We start from the raw sequence: 15,737 nt of genomic DNA on the forward strand, positions 1-15,737 counted from the left end.
CTTCCCCTGAGGAGTACATGTGTTTCTGAATGTCCAAAATACCTGTTTTCTAATGCTGAAGTTACCGAAGTATAAAGTAGGTGGATTAGGCAATGTAAATTCCTGCCTGAAACCAAAATGTTTTCCTTGCTTTGACAAGAAATAACACAGGTTTTGGCCTGCATTGAATTTAGGAGAACAAAAGCTTATAAACCTAGAGGGACTGGATGTACACTGCAGAATGGGTAATGCTCCACAGTTGGGTAGTGACTCATCCTGCAACATCATTATGCATACAGTTAGTTATACACTTGTTGCCTTGATTTGTATTTGATTTGATGCTGAAAGCAGTCAGTGGAAATGGTAACATTTTTACCGTTAAAATTGTAAAATTGAGGGTGAGATTCCTGCCATAATGTATAAAAGATGTATGCTATTATATAATCTTAATATATAAAATACATTTACTTGGGTGTCAGATACCGCAGTGATAATGAGTAATAAAATAGAGGTAGGCTCTGAAGATTGTGTGAATGGAAGTTTGTCAGCTTATACTTGGAAGTTATGCTGAAGTTCTGCTTTCTGCTCAGTCTTGGTCTTTTTTTTTTTTTCTTTTTTTTTTCTCCGCCCCCTCCCCCCCCCCCCCCTCATTTTTCTGGTGTTGATGGCCTCCGGGAAGGTGGAGGAGGTTTTCTGTGTACCCTAAAGACAGGGAGATTGACTGCCTTGGGGAAGGGACTTGGCAAGTGAGTCTATGGCAGTGATTTTTATTATTTAAGTAAACTCTGTGCTAACTAACAGGCTAAGTCTATGGTGCTGTTTGTCTTGCTAATTTTTAGGGGAGGTGTCTGTTAATTAATTGTGTGATTTGCAGACAAACACCCGTTCATTTGTGATCTGCCATCCCTCTTCCCAGCACGTTTCCGTAGCTCGCATGTAACAATTGCGTAATTGTTGACAGCTTTGATTAATATTAGGGAAGTATTTAATGTGCTTTTGACTTCATTGAGTAATTTAATATCTAAGAACATGGTGTATAACAAATTAGGGAGCAGATGGTGAGTGGAGCTGTCGTTCGGCAGTGCCGGAGCCGTGCGGCCGAACCGGCGCAGTACCGCTGGCAGTTTGCAGCCTAGGGTTTGGCAAATGCTGGTCCTCAGTGAAGCCAGGGGTAGAACCCTGGGTCTTGTGCTTCCAGCCTTCGCTGATGTATCATTCTTTCTGTTTGTTGGGTTTTTTTTTTTATCGTGGAGGGCATCTGTCAGTTTTAGTGTGATTTTGATGAAAGTAAATCTTTCCTTTGCAGAAGGGCTGGATTTGAGTTTGTTTTGCAAACACGACTATGAGAAATGAAGGGATTTTGGTGGAGTATTGAGCAATGTTTAGTAGACACTTTAAAAAAAAAAAAAAAATCCACCCCTTTTCATGGCCTAGTTTATAATAACTTAAAAAACTGGCATGAAGAACATTTACAAGTTCAAAATTAAACAGGTCTGTTTATAGTAGCCATGATTCTGTATTTAACTGCCAGGGTAAAAATAACCAAGACATGTGGCTGTAACGTCCCAAGAATCTGCCCCTCTCTCGGGGAAATGGGAAAGCGATGGCCGCTGGGGTCGTGCAGCCAGCCCGAGATGGGAGGTGCTGGAGTTCACACAGACATCTGTGCGTTTCTCTCCCAAATCTGTAAAATGCTGACAGCACATTTCCCCTTGGAAATGTTAAATATTTTGGTTTCCGCATGTGAAAATCAGACCGCTAGAAAAAGGGAGGTGTGGGTGATGTGCAAGCCAGCACTCAGAAGAAGGTTATTCTCTTTTTTTCTTTTTCTCCCCCCACCCCCAAGGCTGGGTAAGTGGCCTTTGCTCCCTGCCCCTCTCTCCTCTGTCCCGGGGACATCTTTCCCTATCTTCCTCTATCCCAGTGCATGTTTCCAGGGAACAGCAAGAGAGCAAAATACGTGTCAGGCTAACAGTGCATGTGGTTGCAGAAGCTGCACCTTGAGAGGCCATTTCATGTTGTCTCTAGGAACTGACGTTTGTGGTTTGGTGTGTGCTCATTCGGTGCCTTGCTTTTTTCTGTTCCTTTTCTCTCACCCTTTTTTAAACTAGGGCTGTGCGTTGTGCTTCTTGAGTGAAAATGCAGTCTGCGTTGCTGAGTTGTCACCTGTCTTCAGTCCTGTAGCTGAGACTGTGTCAGCGCTTTCACTAAAATCCCTGTGTTTTCAGGTGTGTACAGATTGGATCCAAGCACATGCTTGCAGCAAGAGCTGCCTGAATGAACTCTGCTTTGCTGTAGACTCACTTCCTATTATGTTTGGAAAAATATTTGACAAGGATTATGACAGCTTCATTATCTGTTTCTAAAACATTTTGATTTCTGTGGCTCCAAGGTGGCATGTGCCCACAGCTCTGGAGTGTTGGATGCAGAGCTGCTAAAAAGAAATATTTTGAAAAAACCCCAAATTACTAGGTTTTCATTTAAACTTCCTATGGTTCTAGCATTAAAAGGGGAACAATTGCTTCTTTTATCCCTTGGAAGCTTTCAGAAATGCTCCTGGGAAGAGCAAGTAGCCACATAAAGCCAGACCGTCTCACTGGGGCATGAAGGACCAGGGATGCTTTCCAAGGGCTTGTCTCGCTGTGCCCCCGCAGCGCAAACATGTGTCCTGCCCTGCCTGCGGATTGGGAAATACCACCTTGTCTTACGCAGCTGAAGCCTGCGAGCAGGATGGGACCCTGCTGCCTGGGCTGTTAGTGAAAGGCAGTGGCTGCCCATCGATGTTCGGGGTAAGTCCGCGCTTCCCAGGCTGCTGGCTCAGGAGTCGGTGAGCGCTGGTTTCCACCCTGGGCAGGGCTGGGGGAGCCAGAACTGGGGTCGGCAGGGAAAAGCAAAATATGAGGCTTCCTGCAATACAGCACTTGCTTGGCAGACTTACCTATGGATATTGGTCTGATACTCCAAAAAAAGAGAAACACAGAGCTGTAGGCTTTTAGTAGTGAGTAGAGACTTTGGTGTAGCTGGCGCTGAACGTATAAAAGGCTGAAGACAGAGGACCCTTTGCCTGTCATAGCAGCAGGGTGTAGCCATGGCTATAATTACTGTTTGAAGTATCTTGCTGAGCAAAGGATTGTGATACCACAAGTATTACAGTCTTTTAAAACACGTGGACGAGGAGCCAGCAGGGTTACTGGGGCAGTGGGACGGTGGCTCTGGGACTTGTCCTGCTCTTGAGGACCGTCAGGATGCTGCATCCTCTGTCTGGGTGCACCTCCATGCTCTCCCCTCCACTCTTTTCTTTTTTCACAGCTTGTAGATGCTCTTCAAGTAGCGTCACACGTGTGACGTCTGTGCTGCCCGGGCAGGGCTGGGAGGACGGCCTGTCCCCTCTGTCTCGCTGCAGCATGGGGCTGCCTGGGTGGACGGAGAAGAAAGCGGGGGCCGGGGCATGGAAGGGCTTGTGCGTGGGCTGGAGAGGTACGGGACAGGATGCTGGATTCATTTCAGAGGGACCCTGATAGCATCAGTGCCTGATGCTTCTGTTTCCTGCGTGCAGTGATACTGCGCCTGGCACCGGTCTGCGGTGCAGCCTCCCCGCAGAGATCGTGCTGCTCAGCTGCAGAGGTACAACACGGTTGTACAGGCGTTTTTTGTTTCTTACAAGAAAGAAACCTGATGGATTCCATAAAATAACTTTACTTTGTAGGTGTTGCAACAGTCTTTGGGTTTTACTATGGCGATGCCGATTGTGAGCTGTTAAGTGATGGTTTCTCCCCTTTAAAATCACTCAGGGTTGCTGGGCTGCTTTAAACATAGCTGGCTTTCTCCTGCTTTCTTGATAGCAGAAAGTACTAAGTTTTCATCTCCTAAAATGCATTGCAAACTTGATAGAACCTCAAACAGGGTTAGGCTGACCTCAGTTTGTCTTTTGTAAGTGAAATCTTCTGTAGGGTATATTAGGGAGAAAAAGTCCACAGGAACATGGTAATTTGACTTAAGCAGCACCCGTCTCTCCTGCAGAAGAAAGTTGTCTTTTTGTTGTGGGAAAAGCAAACTGCAGGAGAGGAGAAAGAACCTGGAGAGCATGGGAAGCTCCTGAGTGCTTGGAGATCCATAGCAGCCAGCTTTCGGGTGAGGGTTTGATTAATCCCGTTTGTCAGAATGGATGGAGTCTGTTCATCTGTTAAAAAGTCGCAGCGTCTGTTTAAACCTACCTATCGGACACGTGCTCAGCGTGCAGTGGAAGCCCCGCCAGCACCCTCAGTGGCGTTTCCAGCCCCGCTTCAGCTGCCATGTAACGCCAGTGCCTGCCCGAAATGCCAACGCCTGCCCGAGCAGCTTCACTGCGGCAAGAGGGAGCTGCGGAGGAGCAGATGCCTCCCCCTCTGCCCTGCCTCCCTCTCGCCTCTCATACAGCCGTGGCCTTCTGACTCATTTAGTACTGACTCAGTTTTTAAATATCTTTGTTGATCTGTTATCTGTAGCTTGTTCTTCAGAAACACATTTCCCCGGGTTTCTGGAGTAATGCTTTCCCACGCCGGCGCAGGCATGGCGTGCTGCAGGTGCAAAGGCGGTGGGGAGGGAGTTTCAAGTAAGTTGGAAGAAGGGATGTGGGAGCCCGGATCCTGTTGACTTTCAACAGGAGTTGAACTGTTCTTTAAAATTCCCACCCCTGGGTTAGCTGAACAATGAATTGTCAGAAATCAAGGGAGGATGGCTGTCAATGTATATTTGGGGATGAAATCCATGGTATCGAGGTAGAAGGCATTGCCAGAGGAAAGCGAAAAAGTGAGACTTCGGAAATATGTGTGAACTTTTTGCAAATGCCAGTCAATGCAATGTCATCAAGTAACAGGTACAGGGGATTGTGGATGGAATTGGCAACTTTGCATAAATCCAGTAAAAATTGATGTAAAGAAAACAGTGGACAAGCCATTTAGATAATGATTTGAAAACAGTGCATAAGAAGAGAAAAGTACTTCTCCCTGTGATGGCAATCTTTTCCTTCCATGTCTGTGGACTGTATTTTATAGCTTTCAAATCTGGGAGACAGAAATCAGGAACTTGAAATTTTCGTTAAAAAAAAAGGGAAAAAAAACCCAAAACAGCAAGTAACCTGTGCTCCTAAATGAAATCTCAAGCCAACGCGGCAGCAGGGTGAGCAGCCCTTGCCTGAGCCGATGGGAGGCGAGGAGGACCAAGCCAGAGCGCGGTCCTGCACTGCTGCAGCTCTTCTGCTGCCTGTGCGGGGGCCGGAGGTGTAGGAGCATTTTGGCTTCGTAGCTCAGCTGCGTCTGGCCCAGCCCGCCCCAAGCAGAGCGGTGGATGTGCTGTGGCTCTTGGAAAATGAGACTCGTCAGCCGTGATTACTCTGTTTTCAGACTGAAGCTTTGTCACTGAACGTGAGATTGGATGGCTGAGCTGATGCTGCTCCAGGAGCTGCATAGCACAGGGACAAGTTTTACTTCTGGCTTCTAGAAGCCAGTGCAGTCCTGTATGAGACAGAAATGCGAGCTTTACAGTTGTGAGCTTAATTTTTCACTTTTTAACCTAAAAAAGTTCAATTTCCTGTTGACTTCCTATGGTTTACCTTAACTGCAAATCCAGTTGGTAAAGTGTTTTTTAATGACATAATCAAGTAGAAATTGTGTTTTGCTGTTGGATTCCACCCGGCCCCCCAAATTCTTTCACTGTCCTAGAGGCAAGGTTAAATTGTGCTGGAGTTCTTGTTTTTAAGTTAATTTGATGCAAGTATTCAGAAGTTGTGTAGAGCTCCATTGATAAAGCAAAGACCAAGTTTTGTAACAGGCATGTTTTGGTTTGAAACCATAAAGAGAAGATTTGATGCTTGCATATACTGTCATTTGAAAAATGATTAATTCTGGGTTTGTTTTTTTTTTTCAGTCCCTTATAGGGAGCCTAGAAAAACCTTCAGTAGGGCTGCTAACACTGATGAGAGATCTTTTATGCCAAGGTATGAGTTTTTTTAATGTTCTCAATATATTTCAAATAAAATTGCTAACTGTGTAAACGTTGGCAGTTGGGGAAACTTGAGAATTGATGAGTGTATAATGCATTGTTTAAAATATAAAGTTGCCTGAATCTTGTTTCCTGTAGCGGGGAAAAGAAACCCTGAAGTTTTGTGTTCTGTCTTTTCTGATGTCCTCTGCTATTGTACAAAATAAAAATCTATGACTACAGTCCACAGTTTTTCATTTAAGGCCGAGTCAAGAATGTGTCTGCTTTGAGTTTTATTTTGAGTCTTTTGTTATCATCCTACTTAATGGAGATTGTGTCATCAGTTACGGCCAACGTTCCATCAAGTTATGCAAAGCCATCAGACCACGTGCTCTTACCACTGTCTTCCTCACACTGAGCAGCATATCTGCACCTCCTGTTACTCATAGCTCCATCAGTGTTTGGAGAAGGAAGGAGAAACTAATAAATACAAACTGCCTTCTTCAGATGTATAAATTTGTACTCAGGCATTTGCATTTCACAGGGTGCATGTCACATTTCAGGTTCGTGTGAAGTTCTTGCACCCACTCTCTTTCAGTGCTGTGTTCACTTATCTTCTTTGTTTATGCTTCTTTCTCCCTGTCACCTGAATTATAAACTTCTTGATGAGCTGGTGAAACTTTTTAACCGTAGTGGCTAATTTTTGCATCAGATTTATCTCCTGAAGGGCCTCGGCTGTTCTCCCCACGCCACCTTCCTGGCAGCCTCTGTCTGGCTGCTTCTGCTGGTTGAGAAATACCCTGAAAGTTTTGCTTCTTTGTACCCTGATTCAGCCACTCATTTGCAACAGGGCGAAAGATGATTCGTGCAGTTAAGAGAGTGCGTGAGTGCTTGGCTGAATAAAGCAGGTGAGCGGGCGCTGGAAGCTGTGTTTCAGATTACAGCTTCATTTGCATTTGCGTCCATCTGCCGGTCCTTCTCAGAGATCCTTCTGCCACCCTGTCTGCGTGCCTTTCATTTTTGTATATTAAAACAAACATCCTGCATCTTTTCTTTACCTCTCCATCTGTTCACAGGGTATGGCCCTATACTCTTTCTTGAGGAAGGAGCTGGGCATCCTGGGGCTGATGCTGTGAATAGCTGAATATCCATTTCTGTCACTTGCCAGGCAGTGTTGGTGGCCGTAGCAGCAGAAAAGAGATGCTCCTCTTAATAAAGAAAAGAAGAGATTAATCCTGAGGTGTCAGGTGTTTTGCAGTGCAGAAGCAGAGTTTGTTCATTATAGATGAAATCTGACCCTACCAATTTATTACTCTGTATTTAAAGTGGCTGTACAGGTGCTGGGTAGGTTGGAGAGTCTGATACAGCGGGGACGAGAGAGCCTGCTGCTCAGGGCAGTGATGGGTTGGTATGAAACATGCTCCGTGCCCCACAGTAGTTCTGCCGTAGCTAGGTGGCTGTGTGTGTATGGGAAAAGGGAGCACGAGCAAGGAGACATGCTCAGCTTTTGCTTTATCTTTTTGCACCACAGCATCCAGAACTAATGAGACTGGTTTCACAGCATTTATGACAACAATAAAAGTTGGGGTTTTTTACACTCCTTAGTGATCATATTCTTTTCTTGACTCGAACGAAACACTTAATGCCCCTAATTTCATTCCATTTTGAAACGTAGCCATTGCTTCACAGCACGCAACTTCACTACATAGAGCTCTGGATGGAAATGAATGCTACTGTGTCTAACTGTATTTAGGTGGGCATAAACAGTTGCCAAATGAAAAGTTGGCTAGGGTGCAGCATAGTAATTTCTTGAGCACTCTATTCATGTTGCATAAACAGATAACATTAACATCCTTGTGAAAGAGCTACAAGATAATTAAGGCATGTGGGGTTTTACAGTAATAAGGCTCATGCATTTCAGGATCTTGGTTTCCTGTTGCACCTGAAAAAAAAAATCAGCAAATACTGTAGAGAAGAAATGAGAAGTAAGTCTTGTACTGCTCCCAGCTGAAACTTTCCCACAAGTATTTTTACTATAAATAAGAAGTGAAAGAGTTCACAGCTAAATTTAACCCTTAGCTTGATTGCTTTCCGGGTTTTCTCAGGTTGAACAGACTGTGGAACTGTAGGAAGATGAAGATAAAACTGGATCAATAAGTTGCATTTATACTTTATGAAAAATGCATCGCCTTTTAATTTCTAAGGATTATCAAGGGGAAAACCATTGCTAATTGGAATTCCCCTCTCCTTCCCATCCAAAATTATGATTTTTGAAAGAAAGGAAGTGAATGTTACTTCTTGGGGAAATCTTCAAGCAGAAGAGCTTACAGCTGCCAGAATTTTAACCAAAAATGTTGTCAATGTACTAGAGTGCATAGACATTGCTTGTTCTGCTTTTAGATATTCAAAGTTACCATTCTGGAAAATCCCTTTCAGTTTGACTTAATTTCACAATTTCTATGAAGTTAAGCAACTGCAGCTCACGTAGACTTCAAGAGTTGAAGAAAAACCACCCCAAGGTGCTTAAAACTATGGGCTGCTGCTGACAGCTTCAGCTCTATTCCCTCTGTAAGGCTTGGGTGAGGGAGGGCAGCTTGGCTACATGACTGCAGAGAGCTTCAGTGCGTGCAGGCAAGCCCTGTATTTCTGTTCTTCTGACTTAATTAAAATTAGCTTAAAGTTGTGCTAAACCGACTGCAGAATTTGTATGCCTCTCTCCAGCTGCATGCAGGATTTTTAAATTTTTTGTTTAAAGCTGTACTTGTGTCACATTTAGACCATAAAACATACTGTGGTTGAGGGCTGATGGTTAAAAGTAGGATGTTTGGGCAGGGTCTCCAGCTGCCAGTCCCGATGCAGCTCCGGTGGGGACTGGCTGTGGGTGTGCGGCAGCACGTGGGTTTCCTCTTGACTCTCTGTTTTACAGCTTTCCCTTGGGAGTTAAATGATAGAAAAAAACCTGTCCTGATTTAATGATTATATAAACTTGAGACACAGATTGTCAGGGAGTTGTCCACAGTTGCAAAGCTAAAAATACGATCCCTGTTCTTTGCAGACTGTTGTTAACGGTAGTCGACAAGGTGATACATTTCTCTATCAAACTACTTGGAATACATTTTTATTTTTAAAGCAATCCTTAAACTGTAGCCAGTGAACCCATAAATCCTGTGGCAGCATTAGTTTGAAATGCCTTTGAGAAACGCAGCTTGCCCAGCCCTATAGCACTTGTGTTTCTGAAGCCTTACTTGGGAAGAAAGTGCTATCTTGCTGGGGGAAGAGGGGGAAGATAATTAGCTGCTGAGGTCATTGTTTGCTTGAGCACTGTTGATAGGGACAGCCCAGCCTGGCTTATAACGTAAACATAGTGTAAAATGTTTATCACCAGCTTTGTCATTTGCCTTATTTGTCAGGGCTTCTCGATGAGAATGAGAAGTTTTCTGGTGCTGCTTAGTGAGTGGAGGGAGTTGCAAGATTTCCATAAAAAGGCAGAGTCCTTGCTTGAGCAAGCAGAGAGGTTCTGCCTTGGCAGCTGTAAGTTAGGCCTGACCTTTTCCAGAGGGAAAATACTGACCTAAATCCTTCCCTGCTGGGGGTGGGTGGGAGAAGTAAACCTCTCTACTTGCATCTTTCTAATCTAATTTTCTTGTCAGGTACTCATTGTTTTACGCTATAAACCACGGAGAATGCAGAGGACAGGCAGCGAGAGCTTGTGCTGCCCAGTGCAGCTGGGAGTGGGCGCGTGTGGCTGCGCCGTGTTTGTGCCATGGTGTATTATTCATCCTCTTCCTCTCTGAGCACCGGCAGACTAATAGGTCTGGCTTTGGGCATCTCGTATAAACTGGGGCTGTTGGAGCAGACATCTAAATTTGAGTGCCCAGGTGGAAAAATAAAAACCGTAGCTGTTACCAGAGAGATTTTTGTTCTCAGGAGTATTTGGAGAAGGGGAGTGTGTTGCTACTTTCAGAAGACAGTGTCATAAATTTGTATGTGCAGGTATGCTTTTAACTGTTGGCTTTTTTCCTGCTTTCCAGATCGTCGCTATTTGAACAGACCACACCATGCGTGAATACAAGCTAGTGGTCCTTGGTTCAGGAGGTGTGGGGAAGTCCGCTTTGGTGAGTTTTGGGAAGCAGTTCTGAAACTGATACACAAACTTCAACGCTGGCCTATCTTATTGCAGACGATGCTCATTGAATGCAGCGGGATGTTTGTATTACTTCTAACATGCATAGTGACTTCCACATAGCCACTGTTACACTGCTGAAATATCTGTGAATTTGTGTCATGGTTTTGGAGAAGCAACAGGCGATTAATCGGTGTTATAATAGCATTTTATTTCTGCTTGGCACATGGGTGTAGTATTGTAAATGACTGAATGTCTGTATCTAAGTATTAAAAGCCTAACCTACACTGGAACAGTGCATGAAGTCTTGCCCTGCACGGCAGTGAATTAGTGATGGTTGCAGCTTTGCATACCTTGAAGGCTGTGTGTTTTCCATCCTGGATAGAACCCAAATGAGCAGCCTGGACTGGAAACACAGGACAGAACGAGAAGTCACCTCCAGCGTATGCACTGCAGAGGGATAAGCAGACTGATGACACTTTGCACTCCTTAAGTACTTGTGTTGTTTCTAATAAGAGGTTTACATAGCAGAATTGATAGTAAAGCATTTTAAGAGAGATTTCTGTCACCTATTTATCACAAATCAGTCAAGCAGCTCACTCCAACAAGAAAGGCAAAGAACTGGTCAAGTGTAAAGTTATCTAAAACAAGGAACTACGCAGTGTACCTTTTCACAGAAGATGATAATAGCTGACCAGCCGTTCATGTCGTAGACAGTGCTTCTTGTACTGTTGTTTATTCTGCTGAAATGGGCTGCTAATAATCTTCGTAAATCACCTGCAGAATCCAGATGAACAGGAGGAAACATTATTCAATTATGCATCAAATCTGATGTATTCTTTCAGAGATCCCATCCTAACCTTTACAAGATGTAGGTGTCAAATTTCTTTGATGCAGTCTGTTCTTCCACAGCAACTTAAGCAATCTGTATTACTTTTTCCACCAGCATCCCCTTGATTGAATATCTTCCTTTTGTTACGTAACGTTGAAAGACCACTAGGTAAAATAGGGCACTTATTAATACGCTGTACATAAAAATTACTCAGTGTCTGACATACTTGAATTTCCTTATTTGTAATGTGAAGTCTGAGTCAGCATCCATCACTGGCCTTTTTAAAAGCTGAAATGCAAATACCTAGTCTGGTAAACAAAAGTTAAATTCTTTTTGACAGTCTAGGTTCTAAGTAAGCATATATTGTAATTCATATGCAAGATTGATCCATTATGCTTATAACAGGACACAATAAGTGCCAATTAGCAGCTAAGAGTGAATAATATTTAGCTTTCAAGATGACTCTACTTATTTACAGGCATTAGCAAGGAGAGGTTACAAGGTGGGATTTAAAATAATGTGGAGGTCACTTTAAAATGTCTTTCTTCAAACTGTATAAACTAAACTGTCTAACAAAGAGGCTGGTGTTTGTTTTCAGTTCTGTGTTTTTACAGTCTTGAGTGTAGATTACAATATGGTGTTGTTTCACTGCAAATCCTCCTTATTGTTTTAACTCTTCTGTGCCGATATGATGCTGATTGTGCCTTGTGGTAACGATGACTGGATAGCAGAAAAACCTTCACAGTTATTAAGGCACAGTTATTTTGCAACTTCTTTGTTTTCTGTACAGTAGTTTTCTCCCCATTTCTAATGAGGGCAAAAATCTTCTGGAGTGTCAGTGGGTAGGCAGTGTTATGAAGAGTATCCAGTTGTGGATAGTCCTATATAAACTGGAAACCAAAGTTGGGATGCACAACCATCAAACCAAGGGAAAGTTATAAAAGTCTTAGATCCACACATAACCTGAAAACAACCTCAGATTTGTATCTTCTCCTTTGGCCTCTCTTTCCTCCTATAGTCAATAAAAGTACAGTACATCAGAGATTAAGAATATTACATAGTAAGATAGGTTATGAATGAAGTTGAATATAATCATAATTATGATTGTGTGTAACTGGTGTCTGTGTGAACACACAAGCACCAGCTGAAAGAACAAAAGTTAGGACAGTGATTTATTAGAAATAAAACAATTTGAGAAGAGAATACAGGGGTTCAGTTAATTTTCTTTCAGAGCAGTACTGTATTTGCAGATATAAAATAAGACTGTGAGTGTTACAGTAGAAAGATGAAATGTTGTGAGTGGTTTGTCAGATTCTCGCGCTGAAGGCTGGTTCACAAACACAGTTCCTAGAATAGAGCAGTACAGATGTGACCGACTTCAGTGCTCAAATGCTAGCCTCCTAGCAAATAGCAGCCTTCTTTGGACCCTCTTTGGTTAGCAGCTGTGCTGAGAATGCTAAAATGTAATCAGTAACCTACAATTCTTATTGTTGGTTTCCATTGCTGGTATAACACTGTAATCCGTGTTAATAGTGGTATCTTATAATGATTTTGCTGAGATCTGTTATCTGAAAGGAAGACTGGGACAACCATTCAGTGTGACAAAATATTGGAGAAGCAAAGGCTTTGATTGTTAAGAGCGTAAAATAGGTTTATTTAGTGATAACGGATTATTTTTAAATGAGGTAGTACTAGAAATCTTTTCTTCTTATGTTAAAAGAAAGCAAACCATGAGGAACTGCTCAGTTTCCAGCATACAGTGAGATGTTCTGCGTGTCTGGCATATGCCACTCTCTGAAAGCTTGCAAGTACTTGTGTGACAAATGTGAACCCTCTTGCAGAAAAATCTCAGCCTTCTGTCCAGATAAAATACAGCTTCTCAAAACAGATAGTGATTTTGCAGAATTTGTATTAAAAAAATTGTGGCAAGTTCAGTTGGCAAAAGATAGTTGGTATGTGTCTTCATTTTTAAAAAGACAAACTTAAGTGCTGGGGTCTTGGTGCTTAGTTTTACAAACAAACACCGCCTTGTTTTACAAACATCAACCAAACCTCCGGACACTCCTGTGCTGCATTACTACATTATTGCAGATTATTGTAGGTAAGGGCGTGGGGACGTGGGGCAAAAAGGAAAAGCAAGCTTTGCCTTGCAGAGGACAAGTAAAGCTGCGGACTCACAGGAGCCAAAGCACACCATGTACAGAACTGGGATGTCCAGAGATGGGCCGCATCCAAATGACAACTTGATGGGAAATGTTTAGAGTAGATTTGCTTTGAATAATTATATAGGGGAAGAAAGACTTCCTCTTTGAAATGAATGATGTCTCCTTCTTTAATGGTTTAATACAAATTGAGTATCTGGAGACACTCCAGATTTAACTTGCTGCTCTGAAATATGTCTGTGCTCTGGGCATGTAATCCAGAGTAGCTCCACTACTCTAATACAATTTGAATTGAAATGTGGATTTTCCACAGTGTACTCTTCCACAGCGTACAGATTGCCAGTTCTTCTGATTACATTTCAAGTCTTCCATATTTGGTGATTTTTATTCTTCTAAAGTCACAGGCACTTTTGAGGATATCACCTTTTATGAAAAAAGCAAGCAAGCAAACAGTTTACATTTCAAAACAGTTTTGAAAACATGCTTGAATAAAGTGATTCTTAATACAACAGAAAGTACACAAATTTTATTTTGAAGAATTGAAAATTTATATGTCTTTTTCTCTGCTCCTCACTATTGAATTTTAACAGCAGCGTTGAGTAGTTTTTGTTTTGTTACTTTTTCATAAAGTGCTTCTTGGTAAATGTTACTGGTCATGTTCAGTTCACTTTATTTTTTTCTTCTTTTCTTTCTCCCCAGACTGTACAGTTCGTTCAGGGAATTTTTGTTGAAAAATATGACCCAACAATAGAAGATTCATACAGAAAGGTAAAATAACATCATTTTTATTTCTTTCCAGTCTCAAAGAGCTTCTTTTTAATAGTGCAACAAAAACTTACGGGAGTGAGAAAGGGTCTTTTCTGAGAAAATGTTATGGCTGCATAAAACCGCAGCAGGAAAGCGATGCATAGAAAAGCATCAGTTTTGGAAATGGTTTCCTTTGGCTTTACAGAGTACTTTATTAGCTTAGGGCCTCTGAGTGCAATCAGACAAATTGTATCAGCTACTATAAAGCTGAATTATCAGGGAATGACAAATTTTGCTGTTAATTGGACAGCTCCCTAACTTAGTTCTATTGAACAGGAAGATTAAACCTCTGTTACTCCATATAAGCAAGAGCTTTCACTGTCTCCGATGACTCAAGTTGAGGCAGTTTGAGGCTGCAGCTCTCCACTGTTTGCCTGTTTCTTCGTTAGAGGTTACTACACCTGCCCAGAGATCAGTCTGGTGTATTTTCCTGAACCATCACGAATTTCCAGTGGTACTGGGATATGAGCTGAGGTGGTTGGCAGACGAGGGTACTGCCCGTCCTCCTGCCAGTGCTTCTGATTGATGCCTGGGGATGGGAACAGCTCAACCAACCTGGGGTCAGACTGTTACTCAGATCTGTTTGCTGTAATTTGACATATAATTATTACTTCAAAACATAAAGATATCAATATTTGCTATCTGTAGAAGTTGTTACAGAGGTTATATACACCATTCACCACAGCAGGTTATATTACTGTAGCGTAGCAATTGCCTTTTGTTGTGTTCTTTTAGGAATGGCTGTTTTGCCATTTAGTTCGAATGCGTTCTGCTTGGTTTGAAGGCATATAAAATTCTTTACGGCCATTTTGGATGCAGGCTTGTAATTGCTGAGCAAAAGTCCTTGTCAGTATCCCTGATGCTGTCATGTTATGTAATTCTATCAACAGAGCTGCTTTCTTCACTCAACTGCTGTCAAGTAACCCATTGTTTTACAGATTAGCATAAATGTTACCATAATTAAAGGCACCAAAACATAAAACAAAAAGTATAAGCATTTGTGCCTATGATAATTAAATGTAAATTGTGGTATGAGTTCTGCTGTTAAATTTATTTGACTTGCCTGGAATTTCCCTCTGAGACATTTCTCAGTGAGTGGAAGACTTGCTAAGCCTAACTGCGAGGATCACTAGATATTTTGCTTTTTCTTTTCTTCCTTACTCCCTTCTCCCCCAGCGGCAATGAAAAATTGAAGTTTAAGGTCCTTTGATTTGTAAGAGTGGACTTTCTCTCACTTAAGTTGAGATGTTTACAACAAGCTGCTCATTTAAGCCTTTATAATCAACAGAGTCCTGGAGCATAAGTGAGCTGACCCAAATGCCTGGCTTGGGGTGTAATTAATCCTCTAATAGCGGTGCCTCTCCTAGCATTAGGGAAGTGCAGGTGGCTGGCTTGCTTGTAGAGGTCTTTGTGGCGGAAGTAAAAATTAAGCTGAGATTCCTCTTGCCTGTCCCATTTCAGACATTTTAGTTCTAACTGCATTTGTCTCTTCCCTTTTTTCCCCAGCAAGTGGAAGTAGACTGTCAACAGTGTATGCTTGAAATCCTCGATACAGCAGGGACAGTAAGTATAATTTCTTTTTCTGATTGGTATGGAGTTTCTTTGTTAAGAATGAGATGAGATGTTAAGAATAGAACTTATACTACTATAATACTCCTGCCCGAGCAAAAACAATAGATCAGCTGCAATAATTTCAACTGAATGATTTTGTTAAATAACCCAAAACCCAGTGTGGTGAATGAGCCTTCTGCAGCCCTGCCAGCAGCATTGTGAACCCATTCCCCAGCTGATGCCCCAGTGCTGGGACGCAAAGGTTAGTGCATCCTGTGCCACTCACCTCTTCTCTGCCATCCACCATCATCTCGCTATCAGCATA

General features: G+C 42.5%; 1 protein-coding gene across 6 annotated transcripts in view; it reads left to right on the forward strand.

Moving 5' to 3' along the window:
- The window catches only part of RAP1A (RAP1A, member of RAS oncogene family), a 43,518-nt gene that overhangs the window by 13,984 nt on the left and 13,797 nt on the right, over window positions 1-15,737 (forward strand). For 2 of the 6 annotated variants that reach the window (XM_052814460.1, XM_052814463.1), the window contains 4 exons: window positions 5,884-5,953; window positions 9,969-10,052; window positions 13,754-13,822; window positions 15,368-15,424. In XM_052814460.1, the coding sequence (XP_052670420.1) occupies window positions 9,996-10,052; window positions 13,754-13,822; window positions 15,368-15,424 (183 nt within the window). In that variant the 5' untranslated portion in view covers window positions 5,884-5,953; window positions 9,969-9,995. Of the gene's footprint in view, window positions 1-3,999; window positions 4,111-5,883; window positions 5,954-9,446; window positions 9,469-9,968; window positions 10,053-13,753; window positions 13,823-15,367; window positions 15,425-15,737 lie in introns of those variants that run through there. The other 4 variants (XM_052814461.1, XM_052814464.1, XM_052814462.1 and 1 more) reach the window with 3 other exon arrangements.

Source organism: Harpia harpyja, chromosome 19, assembly GCF_026419915.1.
Source record: "Harpia harpyja isolate bHarHar1 chromosome 19, bHarHar1 primary haplotype, whole genome shotgun sequence".
NCBI lineage: Eukaryota > Metazoa > Chordata > Aves > Accipitriformes > Accipitridae > Harpia > Harpia harpyja.